Source organism: Heteronotia binoei, chromosome 6 (genome assembly GCF_032191835.1).
Source record: "Heteronotia binoei isolate CCM8104 ecotype False Entrance Well chromosome 6, APGP_CSIRO_Hbin_v1, whole genome shotgun sequence".
Taxonomy (NCBI): domain Eukaryota; kingdom Metazoa; phylum Chordata; class Lepidosauria; order Squamata; family Gekkonidae; genus Heteronotia; species Heteronotia binoei.
Window position 1 is genome coordinate 135,186,216 of NC_083228.1, and position 21,357 is coordinate 135,207,572.

At 51.3% G+C, this 21,357-nt stretch overlaps 1 protein-coding gene across 4 annotated transcripts in view; it reads right to left on the reverse strand.

Moving 5' to 3' along the window:
- FAM131A (family with sequence similarity 131 member A) overlaps positions 1-21,357 on the reverse strand; it is a 125,246-nt gene that overhangs the window by 79,172 nt on the left and 24,717 nt on the right. For 2 of the 4 annotated variants that reach the window (XM_060240918.1, XM_060240916.1), the window contains exon 2: positions 724-866. The exons of the other annotated variants lie outside the window; for them this stretch is intronic. Coding sequence is in view for 1 of the 2 variants with exons in the window: in XM_060240916.1 (XP_060096899.1) it covers positions 724-866 (143 nt within the window). In the remaining variant the exon portion in view is untranslated. The remainder of the gene's footprint in view (positions 1-723; positions 867-21,357) is intronic. 4 annotated transcript variants of the gene reach the window in all.

The window sequence follows — 21,357 nt, forward strand, 5'->3', positions numbered from 1 at the left end:
TCTTTATTGGCTGAGGCTCCTCCCTTGGGGAGGAAGGGGGGAGGAGGCAGAAATTGTTTTCTTCAATCACACAGCAGGGCTACTGAGCCAAGCCTCTCTTCCTTCTAATGACTGAGGCTCCCCCTCCAGTCCCCTGGGGAAGGAAGGAAAGAGCCAGAGCTTCCTTTGCCCAGGAAATAAAAAGAAAGCATCTTTAAGACCAATGAGTGTTAACGTTTTAAGCATGTTTTAAGGTGTTTTTTTTTAAAGAAAACTTTAATTGTGTTTGTCTTTGTTCTTTACAAAATGTATATCTCCGCTACCTAATCTTAAATAGGTGCACACATGGCCCGGCCCGACATGCCTCGGCCCAACCCGACATGGCCCGGCCCAACAAGGTCTCATTTACATCAGATCCGGCCCTCATAGCATATGAGTTTGACACCTCCTAGAGCCCACCTTCCAAAAGCGCCGTTTTGTTCCAACAGAGCAACTGATCTCTTTGGTCTGGAGGTGAGCTGTAAACCTGGGAGATCTCCAGGCCCCACCTGGAGTTTGGCAACCCCACCCAGCCCCCTGGGCCACACAGTTTCCGATCCCACCATGCACCAGCCTGCCCAAAGCTCCATGCACCAGCCCAGCTTGTAACTTCATGCGCAGCAAAGCGCAGCGAATCTTCCCACGCATGGTTCTGCGGGGGGCGGGGGGGGCGGGACAGAAGCAGAGCGAGTAAAACGGGCACACCTCGAGAAAGTCCTGGCTGTCCACAGAGCTTTGGCGAACCGGTCGGCGCACCAGTGAGGTCCGGGTGTGGCCAAGGGGGGAGAGAGCTGGCAGGGGCTTCGCTTCGTTCCACTCGACGTGCAAAGTGCTGGTGTCCACAGCCACTGCGGGGGGAGAGCAGAGAGCGAGATCAACGAGAAAGGAGGGAGGAAGGGGGGGAGGTCCCTTCTACCCAGGGCTTTTTTTTTCCAGCAGGGACTCCTTTGCATATTAGGCCACACACCCCTGATGTAGCCAATCCTCCAAGAGCTTACAGAGCTCTCCGCTACCTAATCTTACAGGGCCTACTTACTGTCAGCTCCAGGAGGATTGGCTACCGTCAGGGGTGTGTGGCCTAATATGCAAAATAGTTCCTGCTGCAAAAAAAGCCCCGCTTCTACCTAGGGTTGTCAACTGCAGGCAGGGGAATTCCTGGAGATTTGGGGGGTGGAGCTTGGGGCCATCCGCGGAGACATCAACTCAGCACGCGACTGCAATTAAAACATATACGAACATATGAAGCTGCCTTCTACTGAATCAGACCTTCGGTCTGGAAGAGACCGACCGCTTCGTCCTGCTGCAGATAGAAGCTAGATCTGCCCTGTGAGAGATGCTGTGGGGTGGTGCCTCTTCCCCCCCCCCGCCCGCCCCCAGGTTCGGTGGCCTAAGAGAGAGAGTTGGGCTTCTCCTCTGCTCTCCTGGGCCGCATCTCAGGCCTGAAAGCCTTTCTGGCACGGAGCCCCACGCAGTCAGTCTGGGCCGCCCTGGAAAGCCCCGGGAAATACGAGCATCTGCAGCAACAAAAGAAACTCCATCGCTCCCTCTTCAAGCAGGTGAAGGGAGCCGGCTATGAGGAAACTTGGCACGAGAGCTACTCCACCACCCTTCCCAGAAACAGATACTTTTGGAGGAGGGAGAAAAAGAGAGGCATGAAAGAAAAGGCGGGGGAATGTCAATAGGGTTGCCGAGGCCAACTCAAGACATATCTGGGCACTTTGGGGGTGGAGCCAGGAGACTTGGTGGAGGCAGGAGAAGGGGTGTGACAACTCCAAAAGGAGTTCTGGCAACCACATTTAAAGGGACTGCACACTTTCTGAATGCCTTCCCTCCGTTTGGAGATATGGATGAAAGTAGGGAAAGAAGTCCTTTTCTCCCTTTTGTCACAATACAAGAACTCGTGGGCATTCGATGAAATTGCTGAGCAGTCGGGTTAAAACGGATAAAAGGAAGTCCTTCACCCAAAGGGTGATTAACGTGTGGAATTCACTGCCACAGAAGGTGGTGGCAGCTACAAGCATAGACGGCTTCAAGAGGGGGTTAGATAAAAATATGAAGCAGAGGTCCATCAGTGGCTATTAGCTACTCTGTGTGGGTGTGTGTGTGTGTATAATTTTTTGGGCCACTGTGTGACACAGAGTGTTGGACTGGATGGGCCATTGGCCTGATCCGACATGGCTTCTCTTATGTTCTTATGGATAAAGACACCTTCTTATGGGGCTCATAGAATTGGACCCCCTGGTCCAACCTTTTTGTAACTTGGGGGGTTGTTTTGAGGAGAGGAACCGGAAGCTATGCTGAAATTTTGGGGCCTTCAAAAAACAACCCCTCTGGAGCCCCAGATACTCACAGATCAATTCTCCATTATACCCTATGGGAATCGATCCCCATAGGGTATAACAGAGTGCCCAGCAGCAATTTTCCTCCCCCCTCCGTCGCTTTCTGATGGCCCTAAAGTGGGGGGCCTCCAAGCCAGGGGAACCCCTGCCCCCAATTGGAAGTTGGCAACTCTTAAGTGTCAACCAAAATTTCTAATAGCAAGGCATTTTTAAAAGTGAATTAAAACCGTAGGTACCTTTCACTCTATACAAAAAAAGATTGAGTCCATTGGCCGCTTTAAGGCCATCAAAGTTTAATTCTGGTTAAAAGCTTTTCATGTGCGTGTGCATTTTTTAAGATACACTGAATAGATCTGTATTTCAGTGTATCTGCCCATGCACACGAAAGCTTATACCCAGAATCAGGTGTCGTTTTGTAGCAAAATAGGTGGTGGAGCTCATTAGCGTAACTTATTAGCATATGCTGCCCCCCTCACCAGCCAAAAGCAACCCGACTCAAGAAAAGAGAGCCCCGGACAAGTGAGGCCTGCTTGGGCTGGCTAGAGATCCAGCCAGCCCAAGCAGGCCTCGCTCACCTGGGGCCCTCCTTGCTTCCACCACCCCCCACAGTCAAAAGGCCAGCAAGGCACCTACCACCCAAAATCACACAAGAAGTGGAGAAAGGGTGGCGTGGTCTTCTCCAGGGGTTAATGAGGGCTGTTGGGGGCATGGCAAAGCCCCTGGTGGCTGGCTGGCTGCCCGCTCTCCTAATCCAGGGATTGTTATGCAGCTGCACCTACCATTCAATGGACAAGGTAGGTGGGGAGGAAGAGGGGGAACCCTCAGAAAGGTTCAGGAGCTGTGCTCCTGTGAGCTTCTGCTGAATTCAAGGCCTGCCAAGAATTAAGCTTCGTTGGTCTTCAAGGTGCCCCCAGAGTCAAAGTTTGTCTTGTTGCTTCGGTCCAACATGGCCGCCCACCTGAATCTGTTTTCATTCTAAAAAGTGACAGAAGGTGAACTCTACCCGTTTTTTATATTGACTTATGACTTGGGCAGAGGCCCAACGGAAAACCTCAGAGGGTTGGCAAGCCTGCTGCCTTTCTTCGTTGGTTGTGTTCGGTCACTCGACAATTCCCAGTGCAAAAGCACAGCAGAATTCCCCCTCCCCACATCAAAGGACGACTGAGTGAAGTCTGGCCAGAACAGAGACTCATGCAGAGAAATCGCAGGACACCTCTGCAGACTAGGAATTCATTTACACCTTTCATTGGTTGAGTTTAGCTCCCGTGACGACTCCCAGTGCAAAGACAAAGGGAAATTATCCCTGCCCAGAATATGACTAAAGAAGAAGATGAAGAAGAAGATATTGGATTTATATCCCGCCCTCCACTCCGAAGAGTCTCAGAGCGGCTCACAATCGCCTTTTCCTTCCTCCCCCACAACAGACACCCTGTGAGGTAGATGAAGATATTGGATTTATATCCTGCCCTCCACTCCGAAGAGTCTCAGAGCGGCTCACAATCTCCTTTCCCTTCCTCCCCCACAACAGACACCCTGTGAGGTAGATGAAGATATTGGATTTATATCCCGCCCTCCACTCCGAAGAGTCTCAGAGTGGCTCACAATCTCCTTTCCCTTCCTCCCCCACGACAGACACCCTGTGAGGTAGATGAAGATATTGGATTTATATCCCGCCCTCCACTCCGAAGAGTCTCAGAGCGGCTCACAATCTCCATTACCTTCCTCCCCCACAACAGACACCCTGTGAGGTGGGTGGGGCTGAGAGGGCTCTCACAGCAGCTGCCCTTTCAAGGACAACCTCTGCCAGAGCTGTGGCTGACCCAAGGCCATGCTAGCAGGTGCAAGTGGAGGAGTGGGGAATCAAACCTGGTTCTCCCAGATAAGAGTCTGCACACTTAACCACTGCACCAAACTGGCTCTCTTAAAGAGTTCTGTCCAGAGCAGTGACTCAACACTGAGGTACACCAGAAGCCTCCAAGAAGAAGAAGACGATGGTGATGATATTGGATTTTATATCCCGCCCTCCACTCCGAATCTCAGAGACTCAGAGCAGCTTCCAATCTCCTTTACCTTCCTCCCCCACAACAGACACCCTGTGAGGTGAGTGGGTCTGAGAGGGCTCTCACGGCAGCAGCCCTTTTAAGGACAACCTCTGCCAGAGCTATGGCTGACCCAAAGCCATTCCATCAGCTGCAAGTGGAGAAGTGGGAAATCAAACCTGGTTCTCCAAGATAAGAGTCCACACACTTAACCACTACACTAAACTGGCTCTCAAGTACATTAGGGCTCACCTGAGCTCCTGTGCTAGATGGACCATTGGTCTGATCTAGCAGGGTTCTTCTTATGTCCTTATGAAGGTCTCAGCCTTTCTGCCCCATTGTTGGCCTTCCAGAGGAACTGATTGGCCACTGTGTGAAACAGGATGCTGGACTGGATGGACCACTGGTCTGATTCCGCAGAGCTCTCCTGATGTTCTTATGAAGGCCTCAGCCTCTCTGCCCTGTTGTTGGCTCTCCAGAGGAACTGGTTGGCCACTGTGTGAGACAGGATGCTGGACTAGATGGACAACTGGTCTGATCCAACAGGGCTCTTCTTGTGTTCTTATGAGTTTGTAAATTAGCCAAAAAAAACCCCCAATAAGCCCTAAATCTGGACTTAAAAATTCTCCAGAAGAGACAGAGTATGGATAGCCACTAAGAGTCTGTGAGAGGAAAAAGGAGGAGGGGAAGGAGAAATCTATCTGTTCATAACCCTGCGACTTTAGAGAATCCCAGAGGGGGAAATTTCCAAAGTATCCCCCTCCCCATAGTTCTTCACAGGTTGCAATGAACATTTACAGAAGCAGGGGTGGAATTCTAGCAGGAGCTCCTTTGCATATTAGGCCATGCACCCCCTGATGTAGCCAGTCCTCCAAGAGCTTACAAAAAAGAGCCTTGTAAGGTCTTGGAGGATTGGCTACATCCGGAGTGTGTGGCCTAATATGCAAATGAACTACTGCAAGAATTCCACCTCTGTACAGAAGGAAACATCTAGGAGAGAGCTCAAAATTCCTGCTCTGGGGTATTGAAGAGTTAGCAGAGCCTGAGATGTAGATCTCTGAAGTGCCCACAAGACTCCACCTTTTTTCTCCAACTGGCATGATTCTAAAGTCCCTAGACTCTGCCCCTCAGCTTCTGAGATTCCAGGAATCCAGCGACTGCACCCAGAATGCAAAGGATAAAGGCTGCCCTGTGATCTACGTTTATCCAACTGCATTTGCATCGCTTGCTGCATCATAACAGGCTGAGCTTTAAAAAAAGAAGAAGAAGAAGAACGACGCCCAGGAGACACTGCTTAGTTCTCTTTGCTGCTCTTTACCCTCCCTGCGATTCATCTGAATGCCAAGCTGCATCGGGAAGCTTGCCCGACTGACAGCAGTACTCTGCAAAACCCCAGGGAAATTATCAGGGGATCTGCAAGGAGAAGACCTTTCATGACCAACCAGTTGCCTTTGATGGAAGGAGACGGTCTTTAATGCCCTCACAGGCAGAGCTTTTTATGTAGCAGGAACTCCTTTGCATATTAGGCCACACACCCCTGATGTAGCCAATCCTCCAAGAGCTTACAGTAGGAAATAATGGCGTTCCCAGCAGACATTCTCCCCCCCCCCCTTTCCTGATAACCCTGAAGCAGGAGGAGGGCCTCCAAACCAGGTGATCCCCTAGAGACTGACAACCCTAGACTGCAGGCCAAAATGCCTGCTGTCTGAAACTGTCCGCTGGGCACTCCATTATACCCTATGGAGATTGATCCGGGGGTATCAGGAACTCTGGGAGGGCTGTTTTTTGAGGTTGAGGCACCAAAATTTCAGAATAGGATTCAGTGTCTTTCCTCAGAACACTCCCCATGTTTCAAAAAAGATTAGACCAGGGGGTCCAATTCTATGGGCCCCCAAAGAAGGTGCCCCTATCCTCCATTATTCCCTGGGGAAGGAAGGCATTTCAAAGGAGCACAGGCCCTTTAAATGTGATGGCCAGAGTTCTGTTTGGGGTTCAATCATGCTTGTCACACACCCTCAAAGTCTCCTAGCTCCACCCCCAAGGTCTCCTGGCTCCACCCCCAATGTCCCCAGATGTTTCTTGAGTTGGACTTGGCAACCCTAACCCCTTCGCTGTCTCTTCTGGTGTCCCTGCCCCTAGCAAATGTCCTCCCAGCAGCGTAGAACTTAAAAAGCCTGCCGAACAGCTGGATGTGGAAAGAAGCTTTCAAGAAATCAAATAAACCTACTCATACTGAAACTAAAAGCAGCTTAAAGCAGCTATAACAAAAGAAGGGTGGAAGAATAATCTTTTAAAAGAGGGCTAAAGAAGGCTAGCCTGAACTCGTCGCATCTCAGGAACTCAGCAGGGTCGGTTCTGGTTAGTAGAATCATAGAGTTGGAAGGGACCTCCAGGGTCATCTAGTCCAACCCCAGTGTCAGATTAAACCCTGTCGAGGCCCCTAGGCAGTCAAAATCTTGGGCGGGGGGCTTGCAAATTATCTCAGAGGAGGAGAAGACTGCAGATTTATACCCCGCCCTTTTCTCTGAATCAGAGACTCAGAGCGGCTTACCATCTCCTATATCTTCTCCCCCTGTGAGGTAGGTGGAGCTGAGAGGGCTCTCACAGTAGCTGCCCTTTCAAGGACAACTCCCACGATAGCTATGGCTAACCCAAGGCCACTCCAGCAGGTGCAAGGGGAGGAGCGGGGAATCAAACCCGGTTCTCCCCGATAAGAGTCCGCGCACTTAACCACTACACCAAACTGGCTCTCTCTCCCCCACTGCAGCCTGCAGGCCCCTTCTCAAAAGCCCCTTGGACAAAGCTGCAGGGAGCGGCAGAGAGAGGCAAACTTGGCGACGACGCCAGCAGCAGCCGCACCAGGCAAGTCCGGCAAATTGCGGCTCAGTTGCTGGCTGGGCGTGCAGGCTGGGAGGGCTGCAAGCAGGGGGGAGAAATGGGCGGAAAGCTGGCCCAGAGCCCCTAAAGGCGTGGGGGCCCTTAGGCCAGTGCCTACTTGGCCTAATTGTTAATCCAGCCCTGTCCAACCCCCTGCACAATGCAGGAAATTCACCAATACCTCCCCGCCCAGCCACACCCAGTGACCACACCAAGAAGATAGCAACAAACAAACCCAGAAGTGCAGAGAGGGGTGCCTTGCCTAGGGTGCCAGACAGTCTAGTGCCAGCCCTGGATCCCCCCTGCCCTTTCCCCTGGTGCATTAATAGCTCTTCTTATCTTCCAGCACATAGCGACCTCCTGTCCATCACTCACCATTTACTGTCAGTCCTGAGGCTCGAGCGTCTACAAGTCCAAGGCCGCTTCGCTACTCCGAATGAATAAGCGTTGGGGATTTTTATCGGTCGTACTGATCTGCTTCCTCTTAAGATAAAAGAATCAAATCCTCCCTAAGCTGGAGGTTTGAAACAAAGAGAAGAACTTCGCCACACGGATTGCAGCGTGCCGACAGAATTCATGGCCGGAGGGCGTTGAGAGAGTCGCTCTGTTTGGCTTGCCAACTCCGGGTTGGGAAATTCCTGGATATTTGGGGTTGGAGACTGGGGCGGGGTGATCCCATCCCAGGGTTCACCCTTCAAAGCAGCCATTTTTTCCAAGTAGATTTGAGTTCAGTGGTGCCAACAAGACTAGGGGGAGGGGGGTAGATCCAGGCCTCAGATTCAGCAGGAGCTCTATCCCACAGAACCTTTCTGAGGGTCCCCCCTCCTCCTCCCCACCTACCTTGTCCATTGAGTAGTAGGTGCAGCTGCATAACAATCCCTGGATTAGGAGAGCGGGCAGCCAGCCAGACACCAGGGGCTTTGCCACACCTCCAGCAGCCCTCATTCACCCCTGGAGAAGCCCATGCCACCCTTTGGAGAGCCAGTTTGGTGTAGTGGTTAAGCATGCGGGCTCTTATCTGGGAGAACCGGGTTTGTTTCCCCACTCCTCCACTTGCACCTGCTAGCATGGCCTTGGGTCAGCCGTAGCTCTGGCAGAGGTTGTCCTTGAAAGGGCAGCTGCTGTGAGAGCTCCCTCAGCCCCACCCACCTTACAGGGTGTCTGTTGTGGGGGAGGGGGGTAAAGGAGATTGTGAGCCGCTCTGAGACTCTTCGGAGTGGAGGGCGGGATACAAATCCAATATCTTCTTTCTCCTTCTTGTGTGATTTTGGGTGGCGGCTGGCTTGCTGGCCTTTTGACTGTGGGGGAAGAGCCCCAGGTGAGCGAGGCCTGCTTGGACTGGCTGGATCTCTAGCCTGCCCAAGCAGGCTTCACTCACCAGGGGTTCTTCTTTCTTGCATCAGGTTGTTTTTGGCTGGGGGCGGTGTGGCATATGCTAAGGAGCTCCACCGCCTATTTTTTGCCAAAGCGACCCCTGGGTAGATCAAGATGGGTTGCTGTGTCTGCCTGGAGCACTAGAAAACAGTAAGAGTCCGGCAGCAACTTAAAGACTAGCAAAATGTGTGGCTGGAGTGGAGCTTGTGTGAGTCTCTGCTCACTTCTTCAAATATTAGATTTGGGGAGTGCTATGAGCTTCTGAGAGTCAAAGCTCCCTTGGTTGGATGCGACTCCCGAAAGCCCCAGAAATCTTTGCCTGAATTCTCCCTGGATGCTAAAATCCCTGAACTGAGGCTATTGTACTTTGGGCACATGACAAGAAGATGAGAGTCACTGGGAAAGGCAATCAGGCAAGAAAAAATGGAAGGGAGGAGGAGGAGGAAGAAGAGGAGGAAGAGAAAGAAGAGGAGGTGGAAGAAGAAGAGGAGGAGGAAGAGGAAGAAAAGAAGAGGAAGAAGAGGAGGAAAAAGAAAAAGGAGGAGGAAGAAAGGAGGAGGAAGTGAAAGAAGAGGAGGAGGAAGAGGAAGAAAAAGAAGAGGAAGAGGAGGAAGAAGAAGAGGAAGAAAAAAGAGGAGGAAGAAAAGAAGAGGAAAAAGAGGAGGAGGAAGAGGAAGAAAAAGAAGAAGAGGAGGAAGAAAGGAGGAGGAGGAAGTGGAAGAAGAGGAAGAGGAGGAGGAAGAAAAAGAAGAAGTGGAAGAAGAAGAGGAGGAGGAAGAGGAAGAAAAGAAGAGGAAGAAGAGGAGGAGGAAGAAAAAGAAGAAGAGGAGGAGGAAGAAAGGAGGAGGAGGAAGTGGAAGAAGAAGAGGAGGAAGAAGAGGAGATTGGATTTATACCCTGGCCTTCACTTGGAGACTCAGAGTGGCTTATAGTCTCCTTCCCTTCGCCTCCTGCAACAGAAACCCTGTGGGTAGGTGGGGAGGAGAGAGCTCTGACAGAAACTGCTCTTGAGAGAACAGCTCTGAGAGAGCTGGGGCTGACCCAAGATGGAGGAGTGGGGGAAATCAAACCCAGTTCTCCAGATTACAGTCCACTGCTCTTAACCACTATACCAAACTGGCTCTCCAACGAGATGAATGGGCTCCATCTGGAAAGCCGCGGCCATCAGATTGCAAGACTTGCACAAAGCTCTTAAAAACAAGGCTTTGGGGAGAATGTTAATTCATAGGGTCACCACAAGCTGGAAGCGGCTTGACGGCACTTATCACACACACACAGCGCTATTGAACTCAAATGCAGCAGTTCCACTGAGGACCAACACAGAGACCCTCTGAAACTATTTTCTCCAGGGCAATTGCTCTCTGTCCCCTAGAAATCGGTTGCAATCCTGGGATATCTTCAGGCTCCACCTGGAGGTTTGGGGGAAAAAGCAAAAAGCTCACGGCCAAAATGACTAAGAATGATGTTTCTCATTCATCCATACTCTCATACACATCAAGTCATAATGAAGCCGGCGTCTCCTTTCTTAGTCATTTTGGCCATGAGCTTTTTTGCTTTTCTTCCTCGTTCCTTCGCGCGGCTTCTTTCTTTTGCATCCTCTTCCACCTGGAGGTTGGCATCCCTGCTTACCCAACATGGGCTTTTAAAGAAATGTTCATCCAACCCAGCGGAAGAGAAAGATGTCACTGGACACTCCGTGCCGGTGGCCCTAATTATATCCCTCCGTTTGCAGAAAAAAACAGAGACTCAACAGGAGGGACACGCCGCGATCGTCCCCTGCTTCTGGAAACGGCTGCGAGACATCCGGTTTGGCCACTAGCACCAGGCGGGGTGCCCATCTACTGGACCCTGCAGCATGATTCATAAGCTCTGGTTTAAGAACATGAAAGCTGCCCCGTTGCATCAGATCAAAAAGGCTGCCCGCTCCAGAGGTCTCTTTGCCAACGGCAGCCAGCTTCCCTTCGTGGGATTATGGGAATGGAGAAGCCTCAGTGGCAGGGCTTTTTTTTACTGCAGGAACTCCTTTGCATATTAGGCCACACAGCCCTGATGTAGCCAGTCCTCTTGAAGCTTACAGTAGGCCCTGTAAGAAGAGTCCTGTAAGCCAGGGGTGTCAAAAATGCAGACCGGGGGCCGAATCAGGCCCCCGGAGGGCTCCTGTCGGGCTTCCAAGCAACTGGCTGTCATCTGCTTCCTTCTCCCTCTCTCTTGGTTCCTTCTGCATCACAGCTTGCTTTGCAAGGCTTGCTCAATTGCGCAAGAGCTGCAGAGCCAAGTCTCTATTTTCTCCATTGGCTGAGGCTCCTCCCTTGGGGAGGAAGGGGAGGAGGAAGAGCTTGCTTTGCCAGGCTCTCTCAATCTCACAACAGAGCTACTGAGCCAAGCCTCTCTTCCTTCTATTGGCTGAGGCTCCTCCCCCTCCTGGACCCCTGGGGAAGGAAGGAAAGAGCCAGCGCTTCCTTTGCCCAGTTCCCTGGATCCCATGGGAGAAATACAAAGAAAGCACCTTTAAGACCAACAAATGCTAATATTGTAAGCATGTTTTAAGTTTAAAAAAACAAACAACCCCCCCTTTAATTATGTTTGTCTGTGTCCACCAGTTTGGTGTAGTGGTTAAGTGTGCGGACTCTTATCTGGGAGAACCGGGTTTGATTCCCCACTCCTCCACTTGCAGCTGCTGGAATGGCCTTGGGTCAGCCATAGCTCTGGCAGAGGTTGTCCTTGAAAGGGCAGCTGCTGTGAGAGCCCTCTCCAGCCCCACGCACCTCACAGGGTGTCTGTTGTGGGGGAGGAAGGTAAAGGAGATTGTGAGACGCTCTGAGACTCTTCGGAGTGGAGGGCGGGATATAAATCCAATATCTTCATCTTCATCTTCTTATAAAGTTGATGCTAATAGCTCCATACATGGCCCAGCCCGGCCCAATATGGCCCAGCCCAACAAGGTCTCATTTATGTTAGATTTGGCGCCCATGAGTTTGACACCCCTTCTTGCAAGCTATTTTAGAATTGGCTACATCAAGGATATGTGACCTAATATGCAAAGGAGTTCCTTCCCAGCAAGGTCTCATTTATGTCAGATTCTGCCTGCATAACAAATGAGTTTGACACCCCTGTTTGTAAGCTCTTTTAGGACTGGCTACATCAGGGGGGTGTAGCCTAATATGCAAAGGAGTTCCTGCGACAAAAAAAGAGCCCTGCTCCATGCACAGAAGAAGAGAGAAGAACACTTTCAAAGAGGGGCTGCTGGAGAACCAAGGGAGACCAACCATAATTTTCATGCTCTGCTCCTCAGCCTTTGCTGAAGGCAGAAGGGGGGAGGGGCTCATATGGATGTTTTGCATAATCTATTAAGTGTTCGTAAGGGTTTGGGAAGATGTGGCAGAGGAAGCGAGCTAGAGGGGGAGAGAAAGAGGGAAAAATCAAATGAGGGGCTGTAGCTCAGTGGTAGAGCATCTGCCTTGAAAGCAGAAGGTCCCAGATTCAATCCCCAGCATCTCCAGTTAAAAAGGCCAGGCAGGAGGTGATGGGAAAGACCTCAGCTTGAGACCCTGGAGAGCCATGAAGCGGGGCTGTAGCTTAGTGGTAGAGCGTCTGCTTGGCACACAGAAGGGCTCAGGTTCAATCTCCAGCATCCCTAGTTCAAAGGCCGGGGAGGAGGTGATGGGAAAGACCTCAGCCTGAGACCCTGGAGAGCCTGAAGTGGGGCTGTAGCTTAGTGGTAGAGCATCTGCTTGGCACACAGAAGGTCCAGGTTCAATCTCCGGCATCCCTAGTTCACAGGACCAGGCAGGAGGTGATGGGAAAGACCTCAGTCTGAGACCCTGGAGAGCTGCGATCAGTCTGATGAGACAGTACTGACCTTGATGGATCAAGAGTCTCATTCGGTGTAAGGCAGCTTCATTCATTCAACAGGAGTTTTATTAATTTGGGAGAGGTTATGGCTCAGTGGTAGAACCTCTGCTTGGCCCACAGAAGGTCCCGAGTTCAATCCGTAGGACCTCTAACAGAAAGGACCAGGTAGTAGATGATGTGAAAGAATACCCTGGAGAGTTACTGCCAGTCTGAATGGACAATACTGACCTAGATCAGGGGTGGCCAAACTACGTCTCAGGAGCCTCATGTGGCTCATTCGCACATCTTGTGTGGCTCTCAAAGCCCCCACCACACCATCACCCGGCTTGAGAAGGCATTTCTCTCTTAAATCACTTCTCCAAGCCAAGCAAGTGGGCAGCTTGGAGAATGCCTTTTAAGTTAAAATTGCTTTCTTTCCACCTCTCCGTAACTCCTCCCTCTATTTTCAGGGGTGTGTGGCCTAATATGAAAAGGAGTTCCTGCTATACAGAAAAAGCCCTGTGTGTGTCCAAATCTCTTAGCATCACGGGCACCATGCAGTCACATGCTTTTAGGATGGGGGGAGGGTGTCCAAGAGAAAGGGCACAGGCTTCCCCCAGGGGTTGTGGTGCGGGGCAGGCGACCCCTGCGGCTGGGAGGGCTCGACTGCGCAACTAGCAAAAAGGAGCAGCATACTGCAGTATGCCGGTTTTGGTGCACCCGCTTAGAGCGGCATTCCAGCTCCTGGACGAGACAGAATTCTGCAGCGGTCAGCATCCACTGCGACGCCACTGCTCCAAAACGTTCTGTAAGATAAATGGGCCCGTAGCTGCTGCTGGGCTCCTTGCTCCGCCACTAATAACAATAACTGCTGCGCTGCTTTCCCGCCTGTTAGAGTCACTGTGGCTGCAAACCTGAGTGCAACACCTGGCTGCAAGCTGAGGTTGCCACCAGCCTCCAAGGGGGAAGCTGGGGGTCTCCCGGCTACAGAGATCCGTTCCCTTGTGAAGAACGCTTTCCTTGTAAAGAAAGGTTAAAAAGCTGGGGCTCTTTAGCTTGGAGAAACGTCAACTAAAGGGGCGACATGAGAGAGCTTTATAAGATTATGCACGGGATAGAGAAGGTAGAGAAAGAAGTCCTTTCCTCCCTTTCTCACAATACGAGAACTCATGGACATACAATGAAATTGCTGAGCAGTCGGGTTAGAAGGGATAAAAGGAAGTTCTTCTTCACCAAAGGGTGACTCACATGTGGAATTCACTGCCACAGGAGGTGGTGGCGGCTACAGGCATAGCCAACTCAAGAGGAGAATGGATAAGCATATGGAGCAGAGGTCCATCAGTGGCTATTAGCTACAGCGTATTGTTAGACCTCTCTGTCTGGGGCAGGGATGCTCTGTAGTCTTGGTGCTTGGGGGGGACAACAGTGGGTAGATTAAATCATAGTCAGTTGAGTGGTGAGAGCCAGTTTGGTATAGAGATTAAGTGTGCGGACTCTTATCTGGTAGAACTGGTTTGATTCCCCACTCCTCCACTTGCACCTGCTGGAATGGCCTTGGGTCAGCCATAGCTTCATAGGAGTTGTCCTTGAAAGGGCAGCTGCTGTGAGCGCCCTCTCAGCCCCACCCACCTCACAGGGTGTCTGTTGTGGGGGGAGAATATACAGGAGGTTGTAAGCCGCTCTAAGTCTCTGATTCAGAGAGAAGGTCAGGGTATAAAGCTGTAGTCTTCTTCTCATATTCTGAATGCGCAGGCACTTTTTCATAACATCAGACAACATTTTTTTTGGGGGGGGAGATTGACACAAGCACACCTCATCTACAATTTGAAGTGGTACAGTCCTACCACAAATTGAGCACACGGGGCAGCCGCTAGTCCAGCTCATTTATAACTACTTGTTGTGCATGCACAGCCTAGAAAGAGAGGGAAAATAAAAAATGCTCCCTTCCAGACTGTAAACGCTGCAGTTAAATTCAGATGGCGGTTTATAAATTGAATCAATCAGTCAATAACATGGATCAAAGTGGCACATTATGCACACACACACACACAAAGGTTTCCATGTGATTTGGGTGGCAATTGAAGGGCCAGAATCATGCGTTCATTGAGGTCATCACAATCTTAAGTTCACAACCGAAGAAGAGCCACATAGAATAAATATCAGATGTTTGAGAGTTGCAAGACAGGAAGGAAGGAAGGAAGATGGGGGGGAGAGGTGGAAAGAAAACAACTTTAAAGGGGAGGGATGGTGGCTCAGTGGTAGAGCATCTGCTTGGGAAGCAGAAGGTCCAGGTTCAATCCCTGGCATCTCCAAAAAAGGGTCCAGGCAAATAGGTGTGAAAAACCTCAGCTTGAGACCCTGGAGAGCCGCTGCCAGTCTGAGAAGACAATACTGACTTTGATGGAGCGAGGGTCTGATTCAGTATAAGGCAGCTTCATATGTTCAAATGCATTTTCCAAGCTGCCAGCTGGCTTGGCTTGGAGAACTGATTTAAAGAGAGAGATGCCTTCTCCAAGCCGGCTATGCAGGTGGGGGGGGGGGCTTCTAGAGCCACACAAGATATGTGAAAGAGCCACATGTGTCTCCTGAGAAGCAGTTTGGCCACCCCTGGTATGGGCGCAAGAAGCTGCCTCATACCGAATGAATCTGTGGAAGGGAGCAGTGACTTTCGAAAACCTCCTCCTCAGCCACAGATTTAGTTCATCTTTAAGGTGGTCCTGGGCTCTGGCTCTTCCCTGCTGCTGGAGACAGACTCACAGACCCAGGGCTGGCCCTCGACTATCTGGCTCTCCCGGAAGCTGCCCTTTCAAGAACAACCTCTGCCAGAACTATGACCCAAGGCCATTCCAGCAGCTGCCAGTGGAGGAGTGGGGAATCAAACCCTGTGAGGTGGGTGGGGCTGAGAGAGCTCTGACAGAAGCTACCCTTTCAAGGACAGCTCTGCTGGAGCTATGGCTGACCCAAGGCCATTCCAGCAGCTGCCAGTGGAGGAGTGGGAAATAAACCCTGTGAGGTGGGTGGGGCTGAGAGAGCTCTGACAGAAGCTACCCTTTCAAGGACAGCTCTGCCAGAGCGATGGCTGACCCAAGGCCATTCCAGCAGCTGCAAGTGGAGGAGTGGGGAATCAAACCCTGTGAGGTGGGTGGGGCCGAGAGAGCTCTGACTGAAGCTACCCTTTCAAGAACAGCTCTGCCAGAGCTATGGCTGACCCAAGGCCATTCCAGCAACTGCAAGTGGAGGAGTGGGGAATCAAACCCGGTTCTCCCAGATAAGAGTCCATGCACTAAAGCACTACACCAAACTGGCTCTCCAGTAGGCTCTGTATTAAGAGCCCTGTAAGCTCCAGGAGGATTGGGCATGTTGACCAGGGGTCATTTTGTAGAAAAAGAGGTGCCAGAGCTCACTAGCACAACTCATTTGCACGACTCATTTGCATGCGCCACCCACCCCTGATATCACCGGAAGGTGGACTAAAGTATATCAGCTCAGCATCTACCTTAAAATGCTACTTAAATTATAACTGTCCTAAGAAAACCTGACACCCATCATACCTTTTTGAATTGCTTTCTCCTACGTGGCCACAGGGGCGTGATGAAGATTTCCACCCTGTCTGCTTGATATGTTTTGGTTATTTCCCCATTTTGTTGGGGGTAAAGTTTGTCAAATCTTAAAAAGGTAAAGGTAGTCTGGGGTGACGTTGCTTTCACAATGTTTTCACTGCAGACTTTTAAGGGTGGTTTGCCATTGCCTTCCCCAGTCATCTACACTTTCCCCCCAGCAAGCTGGAGACTCATTTTACCGACCTCGGAAGGATGGAAGGCTGAGTCAACCTGGAGCCGGCTACCTGACCAGCTCCCGCTGGAATCGTACTAGGTCGTGAGCAGAGGACTCCGACTGCAGAACTGCAGCTTTACCACTCTGTGCCATGGGGCTCTCTAAAGGAAAGATCCCCTGTGCAAACATCAGTCGTTTCCGACTCTGGGGTGACGTTGCTTTCACAACGTTTTCACGACAGACTTTTGACGGGGTGGTTTGCCATTGGCTTCCCCAGTCATCTACACTTCCCCATTTGACCGACCTGGGAAGGATGGAAGCTGAGTCAACCTCGAGACGGCTACCTGAACCCAGCTTCCGCTGGGATCAAACTCAGGTCCTGAGCAGAGGGCTCTTCACTTAATCTTAAAGTTCTGCAAAATTCTCACGGGGTTTGAACAATGAGCCCTGAAGTGAGTATGGGGGGGGGGGGGGGAGTGGTAAGTAAGAAAGAGCACAATAAAATTTAGAGGTTCTGCAGCTCCGCTCCTGTGAGCTCCTGCTCAAAATGAGGCCTAGTGTGACCTAATTTGCAAAGGAGTTCCTGCTACAAAAAAAGCCCTGAACATAAGAGAAGCCATGTTGGATCAGGCCAATGGCCCATCCAGTCCAACACTTGTGTCACACAGTGGTCAATATATGTGTGTGTGTACACACACACATATATATATATACACACACACACACACTGTGGCTAATAGCCACTGATGGACCTCTGCTCCATATTTTTATCCAATTCCCTCTTGAAGCTGGTTATGCTTGTAGCTGCCACCACCTCCTGTGGCAGTGAATTCCACATGTTAATTACCCTTTGGGTGAAGAAGGACTTCCTTTTATCCATTCTAACCCGACTGCTCAGCAATTTCATTGAATGCCCACGAGTTCTTCTATGTGAGAAAGGGAGAAAAGTCCTTCTTTCTCTACTTTCTCCATCCCAGGCTTAATCTTGTAAACCTCTCTCATGTCACCCCACAGTTGATGTTTCTCCAAGCTAACGAGCCCAAGCGTTTTAACCTTTCTTCATAGGGAAAGTGTTCAAAGCTTTCATCATTCTAGTTGCCCTTTTCTGCACTTTTCCCAATGCTATAATATCCTTTTTGAGGTCTATTGACCCAGAATTGTACACAGTATTCCAATTGAGACCATACCATCGATTTATACAGGGGCATTATGATACTGGCTGATGTCATTATAATCTGCCATGGCCCCTCCCCATCCTCCCCAGGCTCCACCCCTCAAAGAATCTCCAAGTATTTCTGAAGTCAACCTCAAGTCAACCTCCACAGCAACCATTTCCTCCAGGGGAGCTGAGCTCCGCAGCCTGGAGATCAGTTGTAATTCCTGGAGTTCTCCAGGTCCCACTGGGAGATTGGCAACCTGAGCTCCAACGCCTTTCATGTTAGAAAAGCCATCCGCCAAAAGCAACCTCGAATGCTACAAAATCCCTACACGCAGGGGTTGTTTTGTAGAAAAATAGGTGGTGGAGCTCATTAGCGTAACACATTAGCATACGCCACACATACCCCCAGCCAAAAGCAACCTGATGCAAGAAAGGAGAGCCCCAGGCGAGTGAGGCCTGCTTGGGCTGGCTAGAGATCCAGCCAGCCCAAGCACGCCTCGCTCACTTGTGACTCTCCTTAGTGCCCCCCCCCCCGTCAAAAGGCCAGCAAGCCAACTGCTGTGCAAAATCACATCAGAAGTGAAGAAAGGGTGGCACGGGCTTCTCCAGCGGTGAATGAGGGCTGCTGGGGGCATGGCAAAGCTCCTGGAGGCTGGCTGGCTGCCCGTTATGCACCTGCACCCCTTATTCAATGGACAAGGTTGGTGGGGAGGAAGAGGGGGGAACCCTCAGAAAGGTTCTGTGTGAAAGAGCTCCTGCTGAATCTGAGGCCTGCCTACACAAGAATATGCAGCCACAACAGAGGGCATGGTTTCCCTTTTTTTCTGGTCCAAGGATTCTGTGAAAGCCATTACAGATCCTATGCTGGTAGGGAGTCAGTAAAGCAGAGGGAAGGAAAGATCTGCAAATCGAGCCAGGATTTCCTTCCAAGAAGCTTCAGCATCCGGCAGCAGAAACTTCTCTTCCAAGCAGGGGACGCAGTGTTCTGAACGAACGGAGGAGCCATTAATTGTCTTGAGCGCCGTCTCCGTCCCCTGTGGCTTCCACAGCTCTATTGCAATCTTACTTCTCCCATCTTGATTTTTTTTTTTTGGTTTTTTAAAAAAGTCAACGTTTTACACAGGTTGTCCAGAAACCTAAGGAGCCCCGTGGTGCAGAGTGTTAAAGCTGCAGTACTGCAGTCGGAGCCCTCTGCTCACGACCTGAGTTCGATCCCCGCTGGAAGCTGAGTTTTCAGGTAGCCGGCTTGAGGTTGACTCAGCCTTCCATCCTTTCGAGGTCGGCAAAATGAGTACCCAGCTTGCTGGGGGGGAAGTGTAAAAGACTGGGGAAGGCAATGGCAAACCACCCCGTCAAAAGTCTGCCATGAAAACATTGTGAAAGCAACGTCACCCCGGAGTCGGAAACGACTGGTGCTCGCACAGGGGACCTTTCCTTTCCTTCCCCCAGAAACCACTCTGGAGCGGGATGGGGAGGTGGGGAGCACTAGAGAGCAGCCATCAATGACCTTCGGGGCCTGTCTTTGGAAAGGTCATGGGGACGTGATGGAGGGGGCATGGCAGATTTGTGAGCCAACAAGGGGGAGGCGGGGCAGTCGCCTGTGCCAGCTTCCGCTGCAATGCCCCCTGTGCCAAATGCAGGGGTGCCAACATGGCCTTTTGCTGCCCGAAACGCAAGACCTGGGGAAGGAGAGATTCCTCTTAACCACTTTTTGCCATATTAGTGGGCAAAGCAGTTTCAGTTCAAGAGCACTTTAATATTCCCAGACCTCTTTTGTACATGAGGCTGCCTTATACTGAATCAGACCTTCGCCTTGCCTTGTCTACTCAAACTGGCAACGGCTCTCCAGGGCCTCAGGCTGAGGTCTTTCCCATCACCTGCTTCCTGGAACTTTTTTTAAAACTGGAGATGCTGGGGATTCAACCTGGGATTGGACTAGATGACCTTGGGGGTCCCTTCCAACGCTATGATTCTATGACCTTCTGGGTGTCAAGCAGAAGCTCTTCCACAGGGTTACTCTGACCCATCCATCTCTCTGCCTATCACTGGGGTGGCCAAACTTGCTTAACGTGAGAGCCGCATAGAACAGGGGTGGCCAACGGTAGTTCTCCAGATGTTTTTTTCTGCCTACAACTCCCTTCAGCCCCAGCCATTGGCCATGCTGGCTGGGGCTGATGGGAGGTGTAGGCAAAAAACATCTGGAGAGCTACCGTTGGCCACCCCTGCTCTATGGCATTGTACCCGTCTGGGGTCCCTGTCCTCCTCAGGCTCCATCCCCAAATCTCCAGGAGTCCCCCAACCTGGATCTGGAAACTCTACCCCCATCTCTCTCTGGCACAGAATAAATGTCAGATGTTTGAGAGCCTCAAGGTATGAATGTCAGATATTTGAGAGCAGGAAGGAAGGAAGGAAGGAAGGAAGGAAGGAAGGAAGGAAGGAAGGAAGGAAGGAAGGAAGATGAGGGGAGGGAGAGGTGGAAAGAAAGCAACTTTAACTTTAAATGCATTCTCCAAGCTGCTGGCTGCTTTGGAGAAGTGATTAAAAGAGACAAATGCCTTCTCCAAGCCAACCTTCGGGGCAGTGGGGGCTTCAAGAGCCACACAATATGTGTGAAAGAGCCACACCTGGCTGCCCAGCAGCAGTTTGGCCACCTCTGACCTATCACATCATCCCAACCTTCCTGAAAGTAGCTCAAGACAGTGTTCGTGGCCCACACCACCACACTCTCAGTCCCTGGGGTCCACATTAGGGCCTGGAGATCTTCCAGAATTACAACTGATCTTCAGACGACCGAGGGAAATTCCCCAGGAGAAAATGGCTGCTTCAGAGGGTGGATTCTCCGGCATTACGCACGGTGGAGGTCCCTTCCTTCTCCCAAACCCTCCCTCCTCAAACACCACCTCCAAATCTCCAGGGATTTCCCAACCCAGAGTTGGCAACCCCGTAAGATTCCCCTGGAGAAGATTGCTCCTTTGGGGAAGGGGCTCCGTGGCATCTGAGCCCACAGGGATCCCTTCCCGAGCCCTGCCCCTGAACTGCCAGGAATTTCCCCACCCGGAATTGGCAACCCTGCCGTTTTGCAAAGCAGCACGCTGGATGAGACGGACCGGAATTGGCAACCCCGCCGTTTTGCGAAGCAGCACGCTGGATGAGATGGACCGTGGGTCTGATCTGGCAGGACACAGATGCTCTGGGGGCCTGGCTGATGAGTCACACGTAACATCGCAAGCCCTGAGCCACAGGGGAGAAGTCCATGACAAAGCGCTCTCCCCCCCCCCCCGCCCTCTACCATTCCTCATGGCATCTGGAAAGATCCGCCGTATGAACCCTTCCCACATGGGGGGAGGGGAGGGAGGCTCTGTCCCCACACGTCCCCCAGAGGGTACTGAGATCTGGAACTCAACATCTTTTCGTGATCCCCAGGCTGAGAGAGACAAGATTGACGGCTACAAGGGACCGCGCCTTCTCAGTAGCGGCTCCCCACTGGTGGAACCAGCCGCCGGAAGAGGTTAGGGCCTTGCGGGACCTCACTCAGTTCCGCAAGGCCTGTAAGACCATTCCCTTCCAGATTGCTTTCGGCTGACTTTGAGATTGTAACAGCAGGAGGAATCCAAGGAATACTGACCCCGCCGGATCTGAACAACATCAGAATGTTACTAGCACCAACTGTTTTGAATTTAATGGATTGTAATATGATGATCGCTGTAAGCCGTCCTGAACCTGCCTCGGCGGGGAGGGCGGGGTATAAATTTAATAAAGGTAAAAGGTCAAGGTAGTCCCCCTGTGCAAGCACCGGTAGTTTCCGACTCTGGGGTGATGTTGCTTTCACAATGTTTTCACAGCAGACTTTTTACAGGGTGGTTTGCCCTTGCCCTCCCCAGTCATCTATACTTTCCCCCCAGCAAGCTGGGGACTCATTTGACCGACCTCGCAAGGATGGAAGGCT